Source organism: Pogoniulus pusillus, chromosome 11 (genome assembly GCF_015220805.1).
Source record: "Pogoniulus pusillus isolate bPogPus1 chromosome 11, bPogPus1.pri, whole genome shotgun sequence".
Taxonomy (NCBI): domain Eukaryota; kingdom Metazoa; phylum Chordata; class Aves; order Piciformes; family Lybiidae; genus Pogoniulus; species Pogoniulus pusillus.
Genome location: NC_087274.1, coordinates 8,309,692 through 8,335,476, shown reverse-complemented (window position 1 = coordinate 8,335,476; position 25,785 = coordinate 8,309,692). Strand labels below are relative to the sequence as shown.

The window sequence follows — 25,785 nt, the reverse complement described above, 5'->3', positions numbered from 1 at the left end:
AAAAATCTGTGGAGTGCCCTTAACAGAGCTGTGTGACAGACACTTGAGAGAACAAGAGACTGAGAAACTCAGTGATCTGGAAATATTTTAACCCTTCTCCTATCTGTGGATGGCAAATATCAATCTCAACCCCCTTGATGCTTCTCTGAAAGAAATATGTGGTGCCTGGCATATTAGAATGCAGTCTGTGTGCAGTTCCATCCTCTCACCCTATCCCATCTCCACATCTAGGGCTTTTTCCTCATTTATCTTGGCCTGGGTAGTTTGGGCTGATTCACTCCTGCACTTCCCTTACATCCTGGAAGAAATTTCTTTGCCTCTGGTTCCTCTAAGAGTCTCTACCACCAAGAGTTAAGTACCCAAAGTCAACTACTGGATAACAGGGGCATTAAACAAGAGTGGTCATCAGGCCTTGAAGAGTTATAAAAGATCAAGTCCTAAGTGCTTCCCACTAAGTGGAGACACAAGAAGGTTCCAGCAAAATTGTCAGCCTCCATCCGTGCAGGAATCACGCCCGGACAGAGATCCTGCTGTGGCCAGAGGAACCCACTGCAGCAAGGGTCACTCCTGGCACCTAACCACGTAGGAGGACAGGTAGAGGGTCACTACTAGCAGTTTTCCTTGCTCGGCCTAGAGAGAGGATCACTGCTGGCACTTTGCCACGCATGGGGACGGGGAGAGAATCACTGCTGGCACCTCGCCTTGCTCGAGGACAGGCAACGAGTCGCTTTCCTGGGGTCTTTCCCGTCCAAACGAAACCGTCTCCTCTCACGAGGCTTTCTGGGCATCACCCTGCATACCCCGGGCGGGCTTGGGAACAGGCCGCAGCAGGGGACCAACAAGGACAGGAGGGTTCACGGCCCAGGCCAGGGCACCTGCAAGAGGAGGCAGCGACGGCTCCCGCACAGGGCGGACCCGGCGGGGGCCGGGGCCAGCTGCGCTTCGCGATCCGCGCCGCGTTTTGCTGGCGCAGCAAGTGCCGCCCCGTCGGGGGGGGGAGGCGGGGCCAGCTCTTTGCGGGCGGCCCAAGGAGGCCGGGCCGCTCCCGCCCCTCAGCTGGGAGCCCGCAGCGAGCTGGTGCAAACTTCAGAGCCGAGCTGGAGCGGCACAGCGTGGAGCCGGGCATGGGGTAGCCACCGCGCTGTACTGTGCTCTCCACCATGTAGGAGAGCCTCCGGCATCGCTCCGCGCCGCCTGCACCGAGTTCGTACCGGCCCTGGGGGGACCATGCGGAGCGCCCCGGCCGCCGGGCTTCTGCCGCTGCTCTTGGGGCTGCGGCTGCTGCTGAGCGGTGGCGCCGCGGCTCAGTACTCCAGCGACCTGTGCAACTGGAAGGGGAGGTGAGCCCAGACCTCGCCGGGATAGGGGGGAAGCGGGAGTTGGCACGTTCATCCTCCTATCCTGTCCAGGGAAGAAGTGGTACCGAAAACAAAAGGGAGAGCTCTCCCGCGGCGAAGGGCGCTGCAGTGCCCGGCTGGGGCTCAGGGAAGAGAATGCCGCTCAAGGCGGAGAGCCGAGCTTGCCGGCCCACTCTGCCTCCTATCCGCCGCTCTCGGGGGACTTGCCGCTAAGAGGCGCGGGGCAGCGGTGCCCGGAGTGGGAGAGGGCTGGGGGGACCAGGGCGGGCTGGGCTCCCTTCTTCCCGGCACCGCGGCTCGGTGGGCTGGGGAGAAGCAGGGCGGTGCCATGTCCGCCGCGGAGAAGTTTTTCCCCGCGACTATCTTCCCGCGGCCCCCAGCGCTCTGGCGGCCGCGCCCGCGGACTCTGCGGGGCTGGGCAGGCTCCCGTCGCGCCGCGTTCGGGGCAGCCCCGGTATCGCCGCCTGCTTCTCTCAACACCGCTGCCCGCTGGGACCGGCCCCGGGGTGCGGTGCACCTGCGGAGCGCTCCCGCCGCGGCGAGGGTGTCCCTAGTTCTCGGCCCGCGTCCGCCCGTCCCGCCACTTCGCGCTCCGCAGTCCCCGTTGCCGCTCCCGGGAAGCGATCCGGCATTTCATCCCGCAGAGATGAGGAGGAGGGTGATGATGAATGAGCCCCTGGGAGCAGGGGCTGGCACAGCGGCTTCGCTTCTGATTTATTCTAATTGCGCTTGTGAAACCTCTTCAGTTCTCAAGTGTTTATCTCCCAAATTATCTTTGCTTTAATTGCTTGTAATAAGTTTAACGTGTGTGGTTGGGGCTATGACCTCCTCCACTGTTCACAGTCTTTAAAAAGCGACTCTGCTAACAGACAAGTGTTGTTTGGTCAGGCTTTGGTCCTGGGAGAGTAAAACGTTTTGACTCTTACTACTCTCAAATCTGACTTTCTTTAAAGTGCAAGTTTGGCCGGCTTGCATCAGTAGGGAATGTTGGAGTAGGGAGAATTCAAAGCAGGGAAACAGCTGGATTGACTTACAACATAAGAATTTCTAATTCATTACTCTCTGAAGCAGGCAGGTGCCTGGTATTTACTTTTTTTCTGAACTTTTCTGGATTCTTGACAAATGATTTGTGGTTAATTGCAGTGAATCCACTTGAAGGTGAGTCTGTTTGATGGACACCAAGTGTGAGAGTTCTGTGGCAAACTCCTAACTGTGTCATTTTGCTTTACCAACCTTCCCCCCACTCCTAAACCTGTACCTACTTTCATCCCTGGGCATCCTGACTGCATGTACTTTGCTAGACCTTACCATCTGGAACAGTAGTGAGGACCAACCCTTGTAATCCCATCCTGTTTGTCCTATTTTCTTGGAGCAAGTGGTGATCACCCATGTCACCTGAGCAGGGCTGGAACAAGCAATGCTAAAGGGGTGATGCTTGGTTGGAGGAGAAGTGAAATATCATTTCCTGTGACTGAGTTCAAGGTGAACTGGTGATGCGAGGTTGGACTCGTGCCTGTTGTTGCTCTGGTAAGCCAAAGTGGTGACGGTTTCATGATGATGCTATTGGAGGCACAGGGAAGGAGCTGCACGCGCAGTTCGGTCTGGGTGGTTTCACTTGTGTGAGGGACTCGGGACAGGACACTTGGGAAGAGACAATGTAAACCTGACTAACTATGGCCTTACTGGTAATAAACCAGTGTTGTCAGGAAAGGTGGCAGTCCTCAAGCTATTAAGTGCTGCTTTGTCCTAAAAAACCCTAGCTGTTAAGAAGGAAAGAAAGGTAATATCAGTAAGTACCAACCTAATTAAATACTTCAGTGTGGATAGTAAGAACTATGTGGGTCAGGAAGGTTTTTCAAACAGTTAAGGTAAAAAGCATCACATAACTTCAAAACATACTCCATATTTAAAATCCTAGGAACTTGAATCCAAAATGTAGTCTGTCTTCCCACAGGGAAGCTCTAGGTTGTTTTGTTTTGGCAGATTTCAGTCTAGTCATCTCCTACTGCAAATCTGAAGGTGTTTTCTCACTTTTATATATAAGTCTATTAAAAGCAACAGTCTTAGAAGTAGACTATGATAAGCTTATATTCCTGAATGTAGTACAAGTGCTTCACTAGGGTGCCTACAGACATTCCTTATGCTTGTAGGGAAGTGTGATGCAATGCACAGCTTGACACCTGCAGTCAAGTACACTCAGTAGGCCGTAGCAGCATCTTAAATTGCTTGACAGGCAGCTTCCAGGAAAGCTTTGTTCAGAGAAAGGAGAACCTTCATTATGATGTCTGGCTGTTACTCTTACTGCAGTGACCTCTCGATACTTTGGGCAAAAGTACTTCAGTGACATGCAGAGAATATGCTAGTCTGGTGTATTCTGACTGCAGAAGCTCTTGCTGTTGCTACTGACATCCATCAGTCCTCAGCTCTGGCGTTGGATGCTCTGAGGAAGTCTTTGTGCTCTCCAGACTGTTATCTTTAATGAAAAACTCCAAGTTGGGAGGAGAAGTTTCCAGTGTCCATTGATGGGTACAAGGACATGGGTACTTCCACGGCTCTTTTGAACATTAGGGTAGAAAGATAAATAGCTGAAGTAGATGGTATGGCTATCCCTCTTGCTCCCAAAGAACACCTGTTGCATGTTACAGCATACCAGTTTATTGCACCGATACTGGGATAGATCTTTCAGGGCAGATACAAGGGGATGGCTGAAACCAGAAAGCAAGAAAAGTGAGGAGACAAATGTAGTGATTCAGGTCATCCTCGTGGATTGGTATGAGGAAGTATTGCTTGTTGTAGAAGTCCCAATAAACACCACATCTTTGAAAGGGAGGATGGATAGCTCATCCATCACTGCAACCGCAGAACAGCTGCCCTAACTCCTTATCCTATACTTAAAAAAACAAAACCAAAGCAAAACTTTAATGAACTTAAAAACCAAAAAAGGGCTTCTGCACCTCCATTATTTTATGGACATAGTGTGTCTGGTGACTGGCTAGGGAGAACTAAACAAGGCATTAAACACTCTCTCAAGGTGGTGACATGTCATTTTGACAGAAAGCAAGGCAACAGGTTTTGCTGGATGATGGTGGTTGCTGTGAAGTAATGTGAGCATGTATTTTGAAATCTGCTTAACTTTTGAGTCATCCTTTATTATGCAGCTTAATGTGTACAGGTACTTGTGCTTGATGTATCTGTCTAATGGCATCACTCTTGCCTGTGGGGTATAATTGGCTTTCAGAAGATAATTTCAGAGTCCACCCTGTTTTTTGTTTGAACAAAATGAAGGTTAAGGCTTTTTCTTCTGGCAGAAATTCACAGCCTCAGTGGTGTTGGGATCACTTGCAACAGCAGTTTCACTGCGTGAGTTCAGAGTTTTGCCCCTGGTACCTTCCTTCTGTTTAAGCATACAGACTCCAGGGTGGAATTTACCAGTGTAAGTCCTTCAAAACCTCTGCAGCTTGTTTTGATGTCTTGAGTAGGAACAAGTGATGTGTCAGTGCAGTTTTTTGCTCCTTTGCTGAGGGATAAGCTTTACACTCTTTAATTTCACATAAACAGACTTCTGTGTTTTCTATTGAGTGGCATCATGTGCGTGCTGTGGTGAAAACTGATTTTGTGGGCCAGATGTGGATTTACAGTCAGCATGAAATATCCCATTGCAAATTAGGTTTCCTGAACGTGTTAAGTACTACTGAATTTGAGGGCAAGATACTAAAGGTTAAAAACTTGTCCTCTCTCTTCTCCTCATCTTGAAATCCACAGCAAGAACACAGACTATTCAAAAGCACACGTTTTTAGGCACTATTGTTATTAAATATTACTTTTTTTTGCTGAGCTTCCTCATGTAACCTCTATCATGTGGGTCACACTGACATTCATAATGAGTCACATCAACAGTAAATGCAAACCATATGGGTTTTTTTTCCTCTTTCTTTTACATATGGCTTCTTGTTACTTTCTAAATGCTGACTTGGAATCAAACCTTATTCAGCACCTGAATATATCTCTGGGAAGAAGAATTGTGTTGGGATGTTTCTGTTGAGAAACAAGAATTTGATGTCATTACTTGTGCTATCCTAAAGTATGTTCTTTGCCACAGAGCTGTGGCATCAGACTGTGCTTGTGTGGCATCAGACGAGTCACCTAATCCTTTTACTCCTTTTCCCTGTTTTGGTTCATCTGCCTACAAGTGGGAATGTAGCGAAGCTTCTAAACTACTGCAATGCAGACTCATGAGCTGTGTTGAAGAGTCCTATTTTGGGTGGTGCTCTGCAGGCACAGGGTAGAAGATGCTTATGTTTGGGAACTAGGCACGCAAAGCGTAGGTGGAGAAGCAAGCTTGATGGTGATTTGCTCATACTCACATAATAGGTTTGTGACAGGACAGGGACCAAAAGATTTTTGCCTCATGACCCAAATCCTGCAGCAAATAAATCAAGCTTCTTACAACTTTCTTTTAACTGGAGTGCCTATAGCATGCAGCATCTTATTAGTGCTTTGAGTCACTTGGGGTGAAGAACCTGTAGGGTTGGTCCAGCACCAGTGCTGGGCAGAAAGGATTGTTTTGAGCTGTCCTCAGGCCACAGGCAAGCAAGTCATGGGGATTTACTCATCATCCTGCTTAAGCATGGCAATTTGCTCTCCTTTTGCTAGCAGTTAGCCCTGGGATCCCTGTGTTGCTCTCTTGTCCCGTCTCTGTCCCAGTGTTAATTTTGGCCGTGGAGTTGGGTAAGGACCCAGGACCAGTGGTGGCCCTGTGCCCCAGCAGTAGCAACTGCCTGTGTGACACCACAGCTGGGTGTCAGCTCATAGCCCATCAGCACTGGGCAGTAAAATGGTGTGCTAAGCTTAAACCTCATACTGGGGAGGAGTGGGGAAGCAGGTACATACCAAAGAAAGCAGTATAGTTTAGTGCTTCCCCAGCTATGGCTGAGGAGTGTCATCTTTCCCCACCCTCCATCCAGATTTGGGGGTCGGGGCTGCCCTGCTCAGGCAAAGGATATCAGTAGCACCCAGAACATCCTTTTTGCTGCAGTTCATAGTGTGAGCTTGGCATCCCTCCCAGTTTCAGATCCATTGGGAGTATAGACTTGGAAGGGGAACAAAGTATTTGGGGCTAAAGGGGGAGTCCTGTCTATAAAGGTGGAGAAGGAGCTGGTTTAAGTATACACGTTTCATTTAGTATGCACCAGGTCGTTTGCCACAGCTCATACTACTGGGGCTGTAGTAATTGAATTGCTTTTGATCATGTGCTTATATCCTATTTAATTTTGTAGTCAATTACTGGTGGTTTGATTTTTTTTCTTTTGGGAAAGGATTTAGAATTATCCCATAATATTAAGTTGCAGTCTTGCAAGAGACAAGCACTTTTGACTGCTGCTGAGCTGGATGGTCTGATACTAAATGCTGTCCTAAGTTTTCTGTAGTAGTTGCAAGTTTTTTGAAGGTTTGAAATTATGATAATCACATTGCTGGCTCTGTGGCTTCTCTAACTTTCTCTTTCTTTCTTCCCCCAGTGGCCTAACTCATGAGTCTCACAAGAAGGATGTTGAACAGGTCTACCTCCGCTGTTCTGAAGGGTCAATAGAGTGGATGTATCCCACAGGAGCCCTCATTGTCAACCTGCGACCCAACACTTCACCTGCCTCTTACAAACATTTGACTGTTTGCATAAAGCCCTTCAAGGACTCCGCAGGAGCAAATATTTATTTGGAAAAAACTGGAGAACTGAAACTTTTGGTCCGAGATGGAGATCGCAGCCCCAGTAAGGTGTATTGCTTTGGCTATGACCAGGGGGGCCTGTTTATTGAGGCCACTCCTCACCAGGACATTAGCAGGAAGATTACAGGCTTCCAGTACGAACTGATGAGCAAGGGGATGGCATCTGATTTGCACACAGTTTCTGGTGAGTTCAGGGATATTGGTCCTATCTTCACATAGTGTATTGGGTGTGTAACAGATGGCAGTGGGCAAGTGGGGAAGCCTGAATTTCATGTGCTTTTAAGGACATGTTTTACAAACAGGCTAGAATTGATTTTTTTTTTTTGATGGTTGGTTTGTTGTTGGGTTGTTTGCTTTTTTTTTTATTTGGAAGTTGGTAGCACAGGCTGTATTCCAAACGATTTGTTAAGGGTTACACTGTGAACTCTTCTCTGAGCAGGCCTGGGGTGAATCCCAGGAGCTGGCTTTACCCTGCAGTGAACCCCAGTGTGGACTGGGCTTCCCAGCCATGCTGTAACAGTTTTCTAACTACTTTTTTACTCAGTTTTTAAGACCTTGCTGCATGTTTTGAATAATAAACATTTAAACAAGGAGGAACTCCTTTTCCTTGGAGGTTTGTTGCCTTCTTTTTTTTTCCTCTGAAACTACTGCTACTTGCTGACCTAATTATGGCTTCTCTTTTTTTTTTTTCAAACAAGGAAAATGGTCTGTTCCTTCCTCAGCTCTGCCTATTACACTCTCTTGAACATTACTGTGCCATGGCAGAGTTCTTCAACACCATGACAATACTTGCACAGTGCCAGCGTTGTCTTCTCTGTCAACCATTATGAAAAGCTAGTATTGTAGGGAGGAAAAGCCTAGTATTGTAGGGAGGAATTTTACACCAACTAAAAGCTTGTAGGGAAAGGGGAGTGGACAAACTGAAAGAGCTGTAAAGTCTGATGCTAAATAGCATGTTAAATACCATTTGGGAACAATAGCTCTAGGTGTAACCTAATTGTGCTAATCAATTACTTGGAGAAGAATTAAAGCTAGCATTTCTGGAGGGGGGGAAGGGGGAAGGGGGAAATTCTCTTTGGGTAGGGGATATCTGCTTCATGCATCTCCTCCTTTCAGAATTGCCTCTAGCTTTTCTCATGGAAAGCAAGGAAGGGAGATTTCCAGAATAGCCTGAGGAAGGGCAGATCTGGGGTAGTTTGTCCCAAATGACTGGGGAGCTTTCAAGGCTTAGGTATTTTAAGTGGGGAGGCCGTGGTGGCAACCACGTTTCTCTTTTGAAATAGTAGGGAGTGAAGGCAGCCCGCGGGAGGGGAGAAGAGTCCTCACAGCATATTTGAGATGGCTTGGCCCAGGGTAAAACCCGATGTAAAGTAAACCCAATGTAAAGTGAGCCCAGGACGCCGAACGTAGGCTGTCTAGGTTCTGCGGTAGCGGTGCCATGTGCTTTGCCTGAGATGTTACTTGATAAGCAGTGGTGTGGCTAATTAAACTGCAGCTGTATCTTCCAGGCATTGCATCCCTCCTCCTTTTTTGGGAGGACTGCAGAACTCGAGTCCCATCCTTTCCCCTCCGCTGGCTGCCTTCCACACCAGGACTCTGGGTTTCTGTTTGCGTACTCCCGCCTGCTCAGGGCTGTGCTAGCGCGGAGATGCTGGCGCAGCAGTTGAGACGTGCTGGTGGTGTTTTTTCGGTTTAGAGATCTTGGTTGGCCAGAGATGAGCGGTTCCTAGCGCAGCGAGCCGCGGCTGGCTGCGGGCTAATGCAGTAACCCCACTAGCTGGCAGATGGCGTGTTTGCCATTGGAACAAAAACCTGTACACGCAAATAGGCAAAGATTCGCGTTCCTCCTTTACTCTTGCTGCATATGCACCTTGTAGCTTAGTATGGGGGGGGGGGGGGTCTGAATTTTAAGCAGGCTTCTGTGCTTCTATGCTTTGCAAGTGCTGTGAAAGAAGCTGGGCATCTGCTGCAGAGCTGTTGTTTCCCAGTAGGATGGTTTCTGCGGAGATGAATATGCTGTGCAGAATGTCAGCTATGTGGTGAAATTCCACTGCAGAAGACATTAAATACATTGTTTAATTAGTTATTTGGGGAATGTGCCCAGATTCAGTGCTTCTTTCTTGGGCGGGCTGTGAGGATGGGGACACAGGCAAGCTAGTGATAAACTTACCAAGAAAAGTCCTTCCTGTACTTTTTCTTTCTTCCCTTTCTTTTTCTTTGAAATTGCTTTTGCAAACAGTAAAAAACAGTATGTGAGAAACAGTGCTTATCTCGGCTGATTTTGCCTTGCACATAGGTAATGTTTCTCCTGAGCTTTGCTAATATCAAGGGGACTCACTGCTGGCACATTTGACATCACAAGCCAGGACAAACTGCTGCGTTTCCAGAACTAAGTGCTCTTCATTCCACGTAAAGCCTCGAAGACTTTTAAAGCTAATGGGAGTTGTCTTCAGCAACTTTCAGAAGTCAGACTGAGGACTGACTCCAATTACAGCCTTCCTCTTTGATAGGCATATTAAATCACTTTTTCTGTGACTGCTGTATTTCCAGCTGTAATAGACACTGGTTGAATTTCAGTGCTGTCCTATAAAACAATCTGGTAGGATATCTGCTTCACGCTCCAAGTGTCTTGTTTGGACAGAAGAAGCTCTTCAATAGTTCATCAGCAAAGCCTTCAGGGCAAACTAGAGATGTATTGTATTTTAAATTATTTCTCTTGCCTTTTTTTGGATTCCCCAGACTCTGGGGAGGGGCATCAGGGGGGTGAAAACACGATGGAAATGCCATACATGACTCTTTCCACTACTCAGTCAGATGAGCACTTTTATTCTCCTATAAATATCTATGTGTCTGGGGAAACTGCCAAATAGCTGCCTTGTGAGGCTTCTATAGAGCAATATATTTGGGTCTCTTTGCAGTTTGTGGACTGCCTTTCTTCTGGAGCTGCTTCTATTTTTTTTTTTTTTGATGAAACCTCCAAATAAATGCCCTTTACTGAGCTGCTCATTTGGAGAGGAAGTTTATAATTAATTGACTGAAGTCTCTGGTGGCTTCTCCATCAGAGAGGAGGCTCAAGCCGGAGGCAAGAGTTGACCTTAAAGGAGCTGAAAACTGCATTTAAGGTTCTCTATTTCTCTCCAAGCACACTTTGGATCTCCAGAGGTCCCTTGCAACCCCTATCATTCTGTGTGTGTCTGTCTGTCCATTGCTCACAGATGTGGCTTACAGTGTCTTGGCTGTTGCACACTGGTAAAACCAAGCCTGGTCATGTCTCAGTTGCAGTTTGACAGGGTTCAGCAGAGTTGGCAGTATGTGTGAAGAGATGCCAGAGATGTGAAATGCTGTCGCAGATGAGGGCTGAGATGTGCTGGTAGGGCTGGGCAGAGGAAGCCTGTGCAGTTAGTGCTGCAGTGCTTCATGTGATGAGGAAGGACCTAAAGTCACAACTGTTGCACCATTTTCTTAAGACTGCAGAGCACGGGAGACAACTCATAAAAAGCCCCAGGTGTGGGGCTCAGGAATCCAGACCTTTCCTTGTGCAATAACTACTTGCTAACAACTTCTCCCCACTTTCCCTAAACGGTGTGTTTGTTTCCTGGTGATAATTATTGGACTCTGCCCTTGAGTTTACTCTCTCTTCCTAACTTGGCATCTCAGCTCAGATTAAAGAGTATAACTCATCTGTTTAATGCTTTAATGACCTGTTGTGTCCTCAGAGCCCTGACATTGCAGGGTGCATCAACAAATCAACAATGTTTGGCAGGGTGCCTGTGGTTTAATTGGAAAACCTCAAGTTTTATTAGTTTACAGTCATTCTTTCCCACTTAATCAGAGGCTAGCAAATAATTCAGTTGAAAGCATACAGAGGTTCTGAATTGGCCTTTCCCTTTTCTCAGGAAGGCTGAATGGCTGAGTGCAGTCTTAGTTTTCCAGATTTTGGGAGTGTAACCCTTCTCTTGGCTCTGAGTTTGCCTTATCCCATTCTCTTAAAACTCCCCTATTGGTAGGAAGTGTTTGTAGTAATATAATAGGCCTTCATTCAGGCTGCTGGAATTCGGTATGGGAAGGCTTTTACTGCGATAGGAGCAAGCGAGAAAGCACATTCACGAGGTTTGTAGGCTCTTCAGCTTGGAAGAGGAGCCAAGGCAAGTGTGCCACAGTGCTCCTCACTACTTTCTTCCCTAAGAAGCATCACCTTGACAATTCAGACATCTTGATGGGTGCATTCTCCTCTTGATACCCAAAGCCATGGGTGCCTCAAACTGCTTTTGAGTTCAGAGTAGGTTTTTGATTAGACCCCATCCATATTCCTATCCAAACTGATGGCCCATTAACTTCAGCTCATACTCGCAGTAAGGCTGTATGTGTTTGCCTTGGTGTTTGCCCAACTGAAGAAGTGAGGCACTGTGACATTTTGGCCTGGAGCCATCTGAGAAGCAGCAGAACTTGTTTAGTTGTTGAGTTCTGTTGATTCTAATCTTTTCTGCTTGTGCCGAAAGAAAACACTGAATCTCTGCTGTACTGCCTATGCTGACAAGTAGACAAAGGTTTTGGCAAGTGTTGTTTGGTCATGCAAGTTTTCTGAAGGGGGGTGACCCATATGAGCAGCTCAGCCATAGTGGGGCAGTGTTCCTGGTCTAGGTTTTCCCTAAACCACAGCAAGCTGCTTGAGTTCAATTCCTATGAAAAGTGTGAATGTCTCCTGAGAGTAAGTTTTAGTCTTTGAATTGCTTCTGCTCAACTAGTCTGAAAGAAGAATCTGTGGGCACGACCAAATGTTTTGGAGAGTAAGATCAGTCCTCTTCCCCTCTCCTATCAAACCACCTGCACTTTGCTACCTGAAGTGTGTTTCAAGAGCATCATAGCTCTGGATGCAGCTTTTGGTGAGCGGTGGAGTTTGCTTTTCCCATTGCAGGCTCGGGGGATGTCTGTGATGTGGTTGTTGGAGCTCGGGAGGGAAGCTGGAGGCCCTTTCATTACCCACCCACTGTTGTGTAGTGAAGAAGTCAAACTTTAACAAAAATGTCCCTCTATCTTAATGGCATCTACTGACTTTGTGCAGCTTCTAGTAACTGTGTTATAGATTTTAATGCTGAGTACCTGGCTGAGAATATTAATAGACAGAAGGTGCAGCACTCCCGTGGGTGTCTGAAAAACAAGGCCAAACTGGCTAAATCCAGTTAACTCATTACCAGTACCCAGCTATTTCCTGTATGCTGTTCATTCCCTGGCCTGAGAAAACAGCTTGGAAATGAAGAAAGCTCATAAATATTTGGGCCATGCTTTACCAACAAGCAACTTTTTGAAACACCCTTCTTAACTTTTGATCTCTGCTGCAGTTTGGGTTTGGCAGAGGTGGGGCACTAATCTGCCATGCCTCTGCAGGGATCCTCCCAGAGTGCTGTCCTCACGGCAGCTCGTAGGCTTCTAATCTCATCCTTTCCTCTCGTTGCTCCCAAGTGTCCAATTTGGTGGTGTTTTTTTTTTATTATTTCTTGGAGGCTGAATGCACCACTGAGCCTTGTAGCCTGAAGCAGCAGATGTGCTGGTGTATTTTTCACCTTGTCAGAGTGGAAGCTCTCTTGCTTTTTGTCCCAGAGGCCAGTGGGCGGAAGCTGTGGCTGGTGTGTCCACTCTGCCATGGTGTTCACAGGATGGAAATCACAGCTTGGTCCAGCTCTGCTCATCCGTGCCATTAGCAGGAGAGGTGATGGAAGGAGGTGTTTGGAACACTTAAAGTGAGAGTCCTCCTGACCTTTATGCTTAGCAGAGGTTCTGCTTGAGTCACCTTGACTATCTGACATGCTGGCACTGCTCTACATGGCTACATTTTTAAGCAAGTTTTGGAGAGCGTATCACTGAACTGAGTGCCAGGGGTTGGCATCTCAGGTGGTCAGGCTGGCTGCTACTGTATAACAGAGCCTGGGCTGGGGTTAATTTTCAGGAGATAGAAACCTGTTCTGATTATTCATGTGCCTAATGTGGTCAGATTTGCAGTGAATGATTGACTAGGGGGGAGGAGAATTTTAGAGCAGAGATTTTGGGTTTCTTCCTGTGTGAAGTGATTTCCCAGTGCAGTTGTGATGCTTGGGGAACACACACTCTCTGTACCTTCCTAAACTGAACAAGGCTGATATTTTCAGGATCTGAGCTTCAAAAAGGTAAAAAAACGTTTAACTGAGAAGTCTTCATCTAGAACAAACACACAAAACCAATCAACAACAAAAAAAACCAACACTCAACCAAACAAAATCCACCAAAACTGGGAGGGATGGCCTAATTTAATCTCTCCTTCCCCAGGAAAATGAGGTTGACAGCAGTCTCCTCTGGCTCTCCTTGTCCTTTGCTGCCAGGACAGTAGCTGGTTTTGCAGTAGCAGAGAAGGTGACAATGGAGCTGCAATGATAAATACACAGCTGCAGGGGACAGGGGGTAAGAAAATAGCTTATTTTTGCTAGACTGGCCACGAATGCCGTTAGCTTATTTCCCAACTCAGTGGGCAGTCAAAACCAATAAGCAGTCAGGTGTATTGTCTGGGCAGCTGGGGCTCTGCTTTGCTCTGACCTTTATGTACTGCAGGAGATAGTCCCTCAAACAGATTTGCAATCCAACGGAGTTGCTTGGCAGTCTTTAATAATGCTTGGTGCTTGCTCTGCAAAACTGTTTAGTTTGCTAATTCCTGAGGCTGTAGTTAAAGAAGGGATGAGAGGGTGAGGGAACCACATTCCTCTCCCTCCCCCCCCCACACCTTCCTTGAGGAATAAGAAACTTACTCAAACATGGGCCAAATTTTTCTTGTGTTGGAGCCTTGACTTGCACGACAAAGCCTCTTTGGCCTTTGTCTGCTCTAGAAGCCAGGAAATATCCACTCTTAATATTGCACAGATATTTGGAAGCTATCCTGAACCCAAAGCTGTGAGAAGTTCAGTCTGACCTTTGGAGGTTTAATATTGGGTCAGAAACTGTGCTGCTGTATGACATGCAGCTTTCATCGGCAGTGACTTTTGCTGATTCCAGTTCGTGGAGGTTTAATATTGGGTCAGAAACTGTGCTGCTGTATGACATGCAGCTTTCATCAGCAGTGACTTCTGCTGGTTCCAGTTTGTGGAATAGGCACCTCCTCGGGTGTCTTTCTGGGCTGCTCTAACTCCTAAGTGGTGTGAGTAGTGATTCCTGGAACTGGTATCATCCCTGAGATATGCCTGTGTCCTTTCTGGATCAGAGCTCTGCTACTGGCAGAATGGTAATGATCATTAGTGATGGGATCTGCAAGTGGATCCTGTCCCGGCTTCCTTTCCATTGCTTTAATCCCCTCCTCTCGATCGTTCTGGTTTGTATAGTGGGGGAGAAAGCCCACAGATTTTATGTAGAACAGATGGATGATCATAGGACAAAGAAAGGTGTGCTGTTAAGTAAGAAAGGGTGCACACATGCTACAGCTTTCCCATTACAATCAGAACAACTTAAGTGACTTCTTTGGGGGCTAACTGAATAGTGTGACAGCATTGAGGATCTCACTGCATGAGATGTAGCTCTTCCACAGTCCTCCTCAAGAACAGGCTGATCAAACAAACATGGGTTTAAAATGAAAAGTGACCTTGCTCCTCCTGAGCTCTCCCATGTACCTCAAAAATTTTGATTTCTGGAAGCAGGAAGGAGAGGGACCTGTGTGGCAGGGAGTGCTCAGAACCTACCTTTTTTCTTCTTTTTAATTTTTGAGACTCACTTAATCTTTGATCTGTCATTACTCCACTCTCAGGGTTTAATTTTAAACAGCCATTTGTTGCTTAATTCTATTCCCCTGCTCCATAGGGGGCATTAATGGAGTACACCAAAGAGGAGAGTGGTGGGAAGGCTTTGTGTTCCTGGCAGATTTCCAGCCTGGTAGTAGGTGTTTGCTCCAGCCTCTCCCATAGCCCTGGCAAGGGCAGAGGGAAGCTCCAGCACCAGGGCCGTGTGCCTGGCTACACAGCTTCCCCAGGGCACCAGAGTGAAAAACACCTTCCTTTTTCATTTGCTGCCTTGCAATCACTGCATGATAGCTCATCTGAGTGTTTTGATAGCTATCAGAGGCAAAACCAAACAAGACATCAGAACTTTCTTTATAACTTTGTTTTCCTTGATCTGATTACTGCATGCTTTTACAAGGCTTTGGAAGGACATTTTCTGTAGGAGAAAAAACAAAAAAGAGATATTTTTCTGAGTGGGTTTCAAGAGGGGATGAGCCAAGCCATGAGTCCTCGTGGGGTTTGAGTGAAAAATATTTTCTGTGGTCCTGCACTGCTGGGCAGAGAATGGGCAGTGTAGAGATGTGATTTTGCAGCTGCCTAAGCTGGTAGGTTCTTGTAGGGTAGCTAGGAGAGAGGTCCTGCCTCTGCCCTTCCTCTGCTGCAAGGCTCTAGAGAAGACCAGAGGTGTCCCTCAACCATTCAGGTGCACATTCAGCATCATGTCCATCCTCATGCCAGCCCAGTGCTTCCCCTTCCTACCTGCCTTGGGCAGCAGGAGTAGGTTCAAGGAAGGAGAGAGGTGTTTTCTGTGAGATAAACAAATAGATGTATTTTTATGCCTTCATATTTGTGTCTTGTGCACATACAGCAGCTTTCCTCTTTAGCTGCACTTAGGAATGGGGAGAGAAAAGGCAAAGAAATGGTTAGAAATGCAGAGAAATGTGGACTAGGAGAGTTGCAGCAATACTTTGTGTGTGCTGGGCTCTCTCTTTGCTGCTGCAATTCAGACAGAAGGAATTTAACTAAGAATGTGATCTGCTGAGTAGGGTTTTTTGGACATGATGCATTGCAGGCTTGCCCCTGACTGGAGATTTTTATAGAGCTGGTGATGCAATGGGTAAGTGTAGGAGCTTGGCTGAGAGTTGGCACTGGTCCTGTCACCATTACATCGCTGCCCACCCCAGCCCTGAGGTTTGCCACAGCAATGGGGAGCCTGAAGCTCAGCATTACTCTTCAGATGCTGCCACAAGACAGAGAGGGTGGAGAGAACCAGGGTGAAGATGGAGGCTGAACTGTGCCTGTTGGCCCCGTGTGAGTGGAGAGGGGGAGACAGGGAAAGGAGGGCAGTTTCTGGGTCGGGCATTAATTTTCCCTGATGGATCAATAAGCATCCCTGAGGAGGTGTGACAGGAAGGAGTGTCCCAGAGACATGACACTTGGAATTTCTGCTGGGTTGATCATCTCTTGCATGTTCCTGGAGGTAGAGTTCAATAGTGTCTAATGCTGCTTGAAATAAACTGCTCTGTGGTTTGGTTTGGGGTTTTGTGTGTGTCTGGTTTTTTTTCTCTCTTCCTTCTTTTTTCCCTTTTGGAATAAGTGGCTGTTTGTGTTTCTAGTTGACCTCTCAGTTCATTTGTTAGAATGGGTGCTGCATCTTGGAACAGCAAAAAGGCCTTGACTCTGCAACCCCAACAGATCCTTACATGCTCTGTAGCTACTGAGCCAAGCTTCATTTTGAAAGCTGCTGCAAATGGGTCTTGCCTAGGACCAAAGCTCTTCTTCACACTGTTCACATAAATAGTCTTCTTTGGTAGTTAAGGACTTTAGTACCCTCTTGGAAGATATTTCTGTGAAAAGAGGAATTTCTGATTTCTGCTCTCATGATCTCTTAACATTTCTTAGATCACAAAGTTCATCACATATCTAATGGTGAGCTTTATGCTTCTTCTGTTCCTTCTTTGCAGGAAGGACGTGGTGTTAACTCGATTCTCTTGGCACTGTCCATGCCACTGTATGTGAAAGTCTGCATTTCATTATACTCATTTGCAGGTTTCCATTGTTCTTGGCCAGTGTTTGTATTTTCCAGTTACTTCTGGAAATTTGTACATGTGTGCAAGTCAAACTGAACGTTAGAAACAAGCTGAAGCAAGGAACTGGACTTGACACTTTCTGAAGAGGTGAAATCATCAATATCCCTGCTTCGTGTAAGGAAGTTAGGGGACAATGTCCATTGCAGCATCACAATTTTGGTCCAAATCTTAGTGGGGTTGTAGAAGAAGGGAGCCTTTGAGTTCTGTAGTGTTGCTTGTGGTCCTTATTGTGTGCTGCTTTTTCTGCTGAGCACAGGGGCTTGGATTAACTTTCTAGCAAATATTAGGATGAGTTCTTCTCCCTTCAGAGGAGCACTAAACTCGGTGTGTTACTCATAGCATTAGCCTTCTGTTAATTGAGGAAGCACAATCCCTGTAGAAGCACAATCCCTTTGAATCTTGTGTCCAAGGTTTACTGAGCTAAGGGGCTGGGAGGAGCCCAATTGTAGCTCTTGTGTTTGCTCCCTGGCTTGGCCTTTTCTTACTGACTTGCTGGAAAAAGTGCGGTGCTTGCAGAAAGCTCTGTAACCCTACCCCATCCAAAGGCAGGAAAACCTTGTAAAACAAAAGAGTGATGAGAGAGCTCCTCTGTGTGTTGTGACTGGGTGTCAGTAACTTCCAGACCAGCTGCGGAGGTGCTCTGTGTCATTTGGCCACGTTTTCCCTCTCTGCCTTGCTGCAGGTATTAGGTTAAATGCAGGTGTGCTGAAAGCAGCTCTGCTAACCGGAGCTCCCAGCTAGCAACTTCATTGTCAGCTTGAGATGCACTGAGGTGCAGATGCACTGCTGTAGTTTAGATGGTGTTTCAGTGTGGAGGTTGTGAGTGTTTTGAGGTTGAATGTTATTTTGACTTTCTCAGGAAGACCTTTCTGTGGGGGTGAGGAAAGTTGAAGGTGTGTCTAGAAAGGGAATGGCTAGTCAGAGCCTGGTAAACCTGACTGACAAATTCTTGACCACATTCACTGCAAACTAGCAGGTCATTTTGTTCATAGAATCATTTTGATTGGATATGACCTCTAAGATCATCAACTCCAATCATTATCTGTTATGTACCTCAGTGCTACATCTCTGCCTCTTGTCTGAGATAGGAGCTGTGAGAGGTTTGTTTCACAATGTGCTGCCTCTTCTGAGAGAAAGGTAAGGCGAGCCTAAGAAGAAATAATTACAAGGATTTATTTGACTTTTTAATTAAGGCTGGAACAGGGCAAGATTATTATTTTTTTTCTTAGTTGTGATCTTTTCCCTGAAGGTTTTGTCTCCCAGCTAAATCACAGATTCAGTTATCAGTGGAGACACAGTCATTTCTGCTTAGGACTCAGAAAAATGCCTGAGAAATGCACCATCACTGGAGAAACCACAGCTCTATTTTTATGATCTGCTCTCAAAGTCTGTACTCTGTTTCCAGGAAGGACTTGTCCTATGATGCCCTTTCCAGTACAGGTTCAATCACAGAGTGGCCAGCAAGAATTTGAAGGGTGTGGGTGGTGGGTTTTTTGTTCCATATGAACCAATGCTGATGACAGGCTGAGAACTAACTTTCATCCCAGGGACAGGTGTACTGTGTGGCTTGAAGTGCTGCAGTCTGGGCTGGCTTAACTTAAAACAACCTGAACTGCAACAAGACCCATTTACAAGTGTCCAGTTCTGGAGCCCCCAACACAAGAAGGACATGGAACTGTTGGAGCAAGTCCAGAGGAGGCCCCAAAGATGCTCAGAGGGCTGCAGCAGCTCTGCTATGAGGACAGGCTGTGAGAGTTTGGGGCCTTCAGCCCGGAGAAAAGAAGCCTTTGAGGAGACCTTATGGTGGCCTTCCAGTATCTGAAGGGGGCCTACAGGAAGGGTGGGAAGGGACTATTTACAAGGTCTTGTAATGACAGGAGGAAGAAAAATGGGTTTAAACTGGCAGAGGGGAGATTCAAACTAGATGCGAGGAAAGGGATCTTTACAATGAGGATGGTGAGACACTGGCACAGGTTGCCCAGAGAGGTTGTGGATGCTGTCTCCCTGGAGGTGTTCAAGGCCTTGACCAACCTCTTCTAGTGGGCAGTGTCCCTGCCTATGGTGAGGGGTTGGAACTGGATGATCTTTGAGGTCTCTTCCAACTTAAACTGTGCTATGTTTCTATGTCTTCCACTGACCATGCAAGAAGACAGATTACTTGTTTTAATCAAAAGATTGAAACCTAGAACTAACAGAAAAGCATGCTCCAACCCTGCCTGGGTATCCTCATTAGCTTTTGATAGTTAAAAGGTCTAATTGCCCTTCAAAGGATTATTCAGAAGCACTAACACATGGGTGATGTATGCCACGGAAATGAGAAGAGCAGATAAAGCAGCTCTATGTTTCCCTCCACCACCATCCTCACCTCCACCACACCGCACGCGTTTACAGGCGTCTTAATAAACCCAAAGGGTATTCCTCGGTAAAGTGGTTTTCTGCAATGACTTTGTGTCAAACATTTTCACTTCTGCTTAAAGGGTGTCTCTCTTCCTGTACGTGTTGTAGTTCCTGTGCAGTGATGTATGTTCAACAGAGCCTACCCGGAGACATAGGGTGGGTGGAGAAGGTCTTTCAGGCTCAGTAAGTGGAGCTTTGGGACAGTTTGTAGAGAGGTGCAGCCTGGTTCATCTTCTCATTAGTTACGAGGTTAGGGAGTGCACTGAGAAAATTCAGGACAGAGGAGACTTCTTACTTAAGGGTTAGAAGCTGGGTTTAGGGTAAGGTAAGGTCAGTGGCAGCCATGGGTGGCTGCAGAAACACAAGTGCTTCAAAATAAGGTCAGGCTCGAAGTCTTTTTGATGCCTGCAGCCAGAGCCAAGCTGTCTCATTTTGGATGTGTCCTACAGGGAGCTGTCATCCTAAACCATGACAGTGGCCCTCCAAATAACCCCCATCTCCTGTTTTCAGGGAATAGAAGGGTTGTGTGCAAATGTCATAAACCAAAAGAGGAAGAGCTGGAGGGGTGGGAAGTGTGTGTGAGTGCTGAGAGAGGACAGCAACACCTACCCCCCGCTCTCAAGGCAAAGGAGACTCGTGCTAAACTGTGGCACTAAAGGTGCACTTAAATCCATCCCCAATAATAGTGGAGATCCTTTATCGACAACTCTGGTGTTAGCTGAGCTGGGGATCTTCTGAAGCCCATGGCATCTCCTCAGGGCATGTCCCTCTGAGCCTTTCTGCCTCCCTGTGGAGAGGACCAGCATCGTGTCTGACAAAGCTGTTGGCCAACAAGTGTGGTCTATTGTTAGTATCGCCATGTCCTCCTCGGTAACATCAGGTTCAGAGGGCAAATCGCTCAAAGCAGCTGGGACATGACTGCTGGCTTGTGAGGAATGATGTAATTACATCTCCCTCTGCGGGGAGGTGAATAGAGAGGCCTTTGGAGGCACTGGACTCGGGGGGGGTAGGTGGGGGGGGGGGGGGGTGTGGAGGGAGAGGGCTGCCTCAGGTTACTTCAGGTCAAGATACTGTCAAAATCCATCAAAGACATTCCCAGGAGAGTCGGCAGCCAACGTGCACAATGCAGGCTTTATGCCACCGGCGGTGGAGTTGAGTTATAGGCATCTGGGCTTTAGAGGCTTCAATAAAACATTGCTTTTCTCTCTTCTCCCCCCCCCCCCTTTTTTTTTATCCTTTTCCTGCTGCTATATGAATTAAGACTCTTTGGCTTATCGAGTTTAAAGGAATTGGAGCAGCTGACGTTGATGCTGTTGTTGTTGCAAGTTCATAGAGTTGCTTTCGGACTCAAGAACCTGGGCAGCCTTCAAGACATCCCCAGGGAGTCAGGCATCCTGCAAACACTGCTATCCTGCTTGGTAACTGGGCTCACGTCCCCAGAAAATGAACGTCTCCTCCTGCTGTGTATGAGTGAAAGGCTTGGGGTTTATTTTCTTTCTGTAGTTATAAGGATAGTTTCCCATTGTAGCCTGAGGTGTGCGTCTTGTTTTGACCTAGTGGTGGAGAACACCTGCTGCCGAGTCCTGGCCTGGATGAGTGCTGAACTGCAGCTAAAATCACAAATTCCTGGCATAAACACACAGATTCCTTAATGGCTGTGATTCAAAAGAAAGTATAGGCATTGCCTTCTCCTAGGGATTTTGTTTCCTTTATGAAGCTGTGTAAGAATGAAGCTCTGGTTGTAGCAAGTGAACGTTATTTGCTTTTTAATGGTCCATTTACCTCGGTGGTCAGTAATCCTTCACAACTAGCTTTCCATCTGTGCTTGCATACCTTGTTTTTGCCACTTGCAAGATATATTTGATACTCTGTGAATGCAGATGTGGGAGTTGTTCCACAGCAGAGGACTTCTGTTCTTCATGAGTCTGGTATTGCAGTGATGGGTGGTGGTAAGTGGTTGTTAAATAAGCTTGTGTGCCACCAGACTGCTGTGAGTCAGCATGGATCTGAAGTAAGTTTAATGATCCAGTATGAGCAATGCTGAACACTTTTAATTTTCCTTTGCATTTCAGAAGGATGCAGGATTTTACCTAGAGCCCACTATTAAAGTTATTTGATTCTGTGTGTATGTTGGAGATTTGTTAATTTGATTTATTATGGGGATCAGACTACTTAAATGGAAGAAATCCTTTTTAAAGCATTTAAGTTTTCATCTTTGACTGTTTCTTGTGTTGAACTCCTTTTGGGAGCAAAAATGGCTTAGTCATTTTGGTTTTGTTTTGTTTTTTTCATTTTTCTGGTGGGGCTGGATGAACTACAGAGATGTCTGGTCTAAACCAAGACTGTTTTCACTTAGACTGAGAAAGGACAAGATGCCTTTTTATTATTAGACCTTTGCAGAAGAAAATATGTGAAATCCAGTGTCTGAAATCTAACTGGATTTTCAGTATGTCATCTGTGCTTTAGTTTACAGCTTCTGTCCATGTGAAAATGCCATAGGATTCATACAGGTTTATAGGTTCTAACTGTAGGATCTAACTCAGGTCCTGATTTGGGCAGAGGGAGGCTGGGAAAGGGAGATATTTGGGGAAGGGATGAATTTAGTAGATGCCATGAATGAAACAGCTCCATAGTAAGGATGGGGGACCGACCCCCAGGTGGGGTTGGTCTCTTTTGCCAGGCAACCAGCAACAGAACAAGGGGACAGGGTCTCAAGTTGCACTGGGGGAGGTCTAGGCTGGATGTTAGGAGGAAGTTCTTCCCAGAGATAGTGATTGGCATTGGAATGGGCTGCCCAGGGAGGTGGTGGACTCACCGTCCCTGGAGGTGTTCAAAAATAGTCTGGGTAGGGGCACTTAGTCCATGGTCTAGTGAGTGGGCAGGGCTGGGTGCTAGGTTGGACTGGATGATCTTGGAGGTCTCTTCCAACCTGGTTGATTCTATGTTATGTGACTAATAATCATTTTATCTGTGCAATGAAACTTGGGTATTTGGTCTGGCCACTAATCAAAATCTCTAGAGTCTAAAAATTAAAATGTATTTTGACCCAGTTTATTGTAGTCCAGGCTTTGGTTAGCTCTGTGTTTCTCATGAGATTGAACAGTTTCCAGATTTTCCTAAAAAGAGAGCTGAACTGCTGTGTGGGGAAAAGAAGGGTGGTAAAGGCTGACTTGTTTTCTGAAGGTCCTGAAGGCGTCATTCAGTTTCTACTAAACAGAAATGTCCAATTGATCCAGTTTGCTTTAATAAAACCACTTAGCCTGTTTCTACTTTTAGAGCTCTTTAACCTTCTTGAATTATTCCTTCAAGTATCTCTGCCCAGAAATGTGCATTTTACGTTCTCTTTAATCCTATTAAACAGCATCTCACACTGTGTATTAATCATCTGACTGGGGCAAATCTGGTGGATTTGGTTCAATAATCCTACTTTCTGGATCACTGCCTTTCTGGGACCTTGGAAAAAAAGGAGAGATTTGCTGTGTCTGATGTTAAAGAGAGGCTTGTGCTGTCTCGCAGAGGAGAGCTCTGGTGGCTGAGTGTCGCAGGCACCCGCTATGTGTTGTTTAGACTGGTTTAAATCTGCTTCTTAGTGCAGTGGATAAACTTCTCCAGGAAGCAGGCAGCGGTGAGGGGAAGGGTGTGACTTACTTGGGAATCTGGTAACTTAAATGTTTTCAGATGTTGAGGTTCAAAAATTACTTCTTTTTTTTTTTTTTCTCTTTTTTTGAGGGTGGGGAGAAGTGGAGTGGCTTCAGCTTGGGGTTTGCTTGTGGACAGCCTGATGAAATAAGCTGTAGCTCCTATGCTTTGCCTCGTCTCCAGCATGAGCTCCGCTTTGCTGTAGGCTTTGCCTGCACTAACCCAGACACTTGGAGGGGTTTCGTGTTTCTGGCTGCAGTGTAAGGGCTGCTTCAAGATGACATAGAGTGAAAGCTGTGGGCTCTGATCCTTGGGCCACCGGTGGACAGATTTAATTAACATTGCTGAGCAGGGCAGACCCTGAGAGTAAGCAAATTCCTGAACCCAACAGGGTATTAGAGAAACATCTGTACTGCAACTACAGTACCTTCTCCTCAAGAAATCGCTGGCTGAGTACAAAGAGGAGCCCACATTCTTGCATTGATTAGATTAGTGCAGATACCCAAATGTTTCCAGCAGTACAGGAAATGGTCTTTGTGCTGCTTGAGCTCGAACAGATACGGAGCTCAGTTTCCGCTTTGCCTCGACGCCCTCCAACACATGCGCTGGGTTTTTTCCCCCTCCCCTACTCTGTAACCTCCTGGATCTTTGATGTGGCGATCGACTCAGTGGCTTGTGAGATACCCCAACAGCACTTGGTAGAAATTGTAAGAAAGAAGCTTTGCTATTCGAGTTTAAAAGGCACTTGATCTTCAAAGCCTTTTCCAGAGCTTTGAATCTAGAGCAGAGCTTGCTGCAGATGCACCCAGCATCAAAACAGATTTTGTAGAAGCACAGCAAGCCTGTGGGTTGTTTGCTAGATGATAGATTGCAGCAGGAGCCTTAAAGAGATCCATATTCCTACTTCAGTACAAAAATATCATAGGGGCTAGGTTTAGCCTCTATTTTATGTAGCATTATTGAGCCTTGACAGTTCTTTGGGCCAGTTGTCACTGTGTCATGCACACACACACACACACCCACCCCTGTGTGTGTTTGTCCTGGTTTTGGTTAACTTAAATGCTGGTTTATTAATTTGTTATCCTCTAGAGCTCTCCTAATTCTGCCCCTTTTTTCTCCAGCTCCCTGCCGACCATGCAGTGACACAGAGGTCCTCTTGGCTGTCTGCACTAGTGACTTTGGTGAGTTGTTCCCTCCTCCTCCCCTGGGTGACTGACCCAAATGGAAACACTGGTGGACACCTACTTATGCTTGGCAACTTCCACCGACAGTAAATGTGGTCTGAAGGGGCTGTGTGCATGGGAGAGGGAGTAGAGTATTGTGTGAAGACCTCAAAGCTATGTACCCAGCTGCCACTTCCCCAGGGTGGATGGAGAACGACCCAGCAATCACAATGGAAGTAAGAGTTCAAAGACTTGGGTGCAACTAAGAGAGGCCTTTCCTTGCTGCCCTAAACTGGACTGTGGGGAAAAAAAAAGTTTCCAGAATTCTCTGTGCTCCCCTTTTCAAAGGGAAAATTTAATAGTAGCTGTTATCTGTAGTGGTTGAAGAACAGAAAGAGAGAGCATTAAGCATGTACTTTGATAGATGTCTTTGTCATGGTGGCTGCTGTATTCTGATGTAACTATTCTTGTGATCACATTTATTATGTGAACAGGTTACAAATATAAACTCTAGCAAAGACAAATGTATGCTGGAGGTTGCTGACATGAACTCTAAAAGTGAAAAAGGACCAAAACTAGGATTGCTGTAGTGAAAGCAGTTCCCCTTCTGCCTGGTTGCATGGGACTGAGTTTGGATCTGGTTCTTCCAGAGAGAGGATTTGAGTAACTCTTCCTTACCTCCTTTTCCTGTTTCCAGTGATCAGAGGCTCCATTCAGGATGTGACAAACCAGGCAGAGGAGCAAGAGTCCATAATTCACGTCGGTGTCAGCAAACTGTACAGGCAGAAGAGCAAAGTCTTTCAGCTCACGGGGGAGAGTGGGAACTGGCGAGGACAAATAAAGACCCCGCTGGAGTGCGGGGTGAAGCCAGGAGACGGTGACTTCCTTTTCACGGGACGCATGCACTTTGGGGAGGCCAGGTTAGGCTGTGCCCCTCGTTTTAAAGACTTCCAAAGGATGTACAGAGAGGCAAAAGACAAAGGGCTCAACCCATGTGAAATTGGCCCGGATTGAAATCCCCTGTTTGGCCGAAGATTGCTTTTAGCGTTGGGTCAGGAATATTTCCTAGCCATGGTGAAAACTCTCACCCAAACTGGGAACTGAGAGCATGGCCAGATCTGGAGTGCAGGCTGAGACCCCACCCCCGGGACACGTCTGCAGCCTGTGGTGCTGTTAGACTGATGGAAGCTACAGAGGTACGAGCTCAGAAGGCTGCCAAGCAAGCAAGGCTGGATTTTTAACCAATCTTGTCCTTACGAATTAAGTTATTATATTTTTTTAGTGACTTCCTTAGGAAAACAAACAAAAGAAAACTCCCACGTCTTAATAAAAATCCCAAATGAAAGCCAAGATGCCTTTGTATCTTTTTCATACTAACTGTTAAAATGCCTTAAGGTGATGTAGCATTCGGTGTGGCATATTCTGTGTTTAAATGGCCAGGGATGTGATGAAGCGCAGTGAAACATCTTAACGTCGATGCTTTGTAAAAAGCTTTGGTGTACAATTCAAAGTTCTTTCTTATGACAGAAATCTATGGAGCCAAACCCTCCTCTGTGTGTTTCCCTCTCTCTCACCCTCTCTTTTTTTTCATATTTAAAAGAATGTACAATCAATGCCTGCAATTTTTGGGTCCAGGCTGGCAGGTTTTACTTTTTTTCCCCAGAGAAATAAAGGTTCCTGGATTTGA

General features: G+C 46.5%; 1 protein-coding gene across 1 annotated transcript; it reads left to right on the top strand.

The window, feature by feature from the left end:
* The first annotated feature begins 1,020 nt into the window (after positions 1 to 1,020).
* Positions 1,021 to 25,785, top strand: METRNL (meteorin like, glial cell differentiation regulator). The gene is made up of 4 exons (XM_064150860.1): positions 1,021 to 1,340; positions 6,875 to 7,263; positions 24,057 to 24,116; positions 24,796 to 25,785. The coding sequence occupies exons 1-4, from the start codon at positions 1,228 to 1,230 to the stop codon at positions 25,110 to 25,112; spliced, it is 879 nt and encodes a 292-aa protein (XP_064006930.1). The 5' UTR covers positions 1,021 to 1,227; the 3' UTR covers positions 25,113 to 25,785.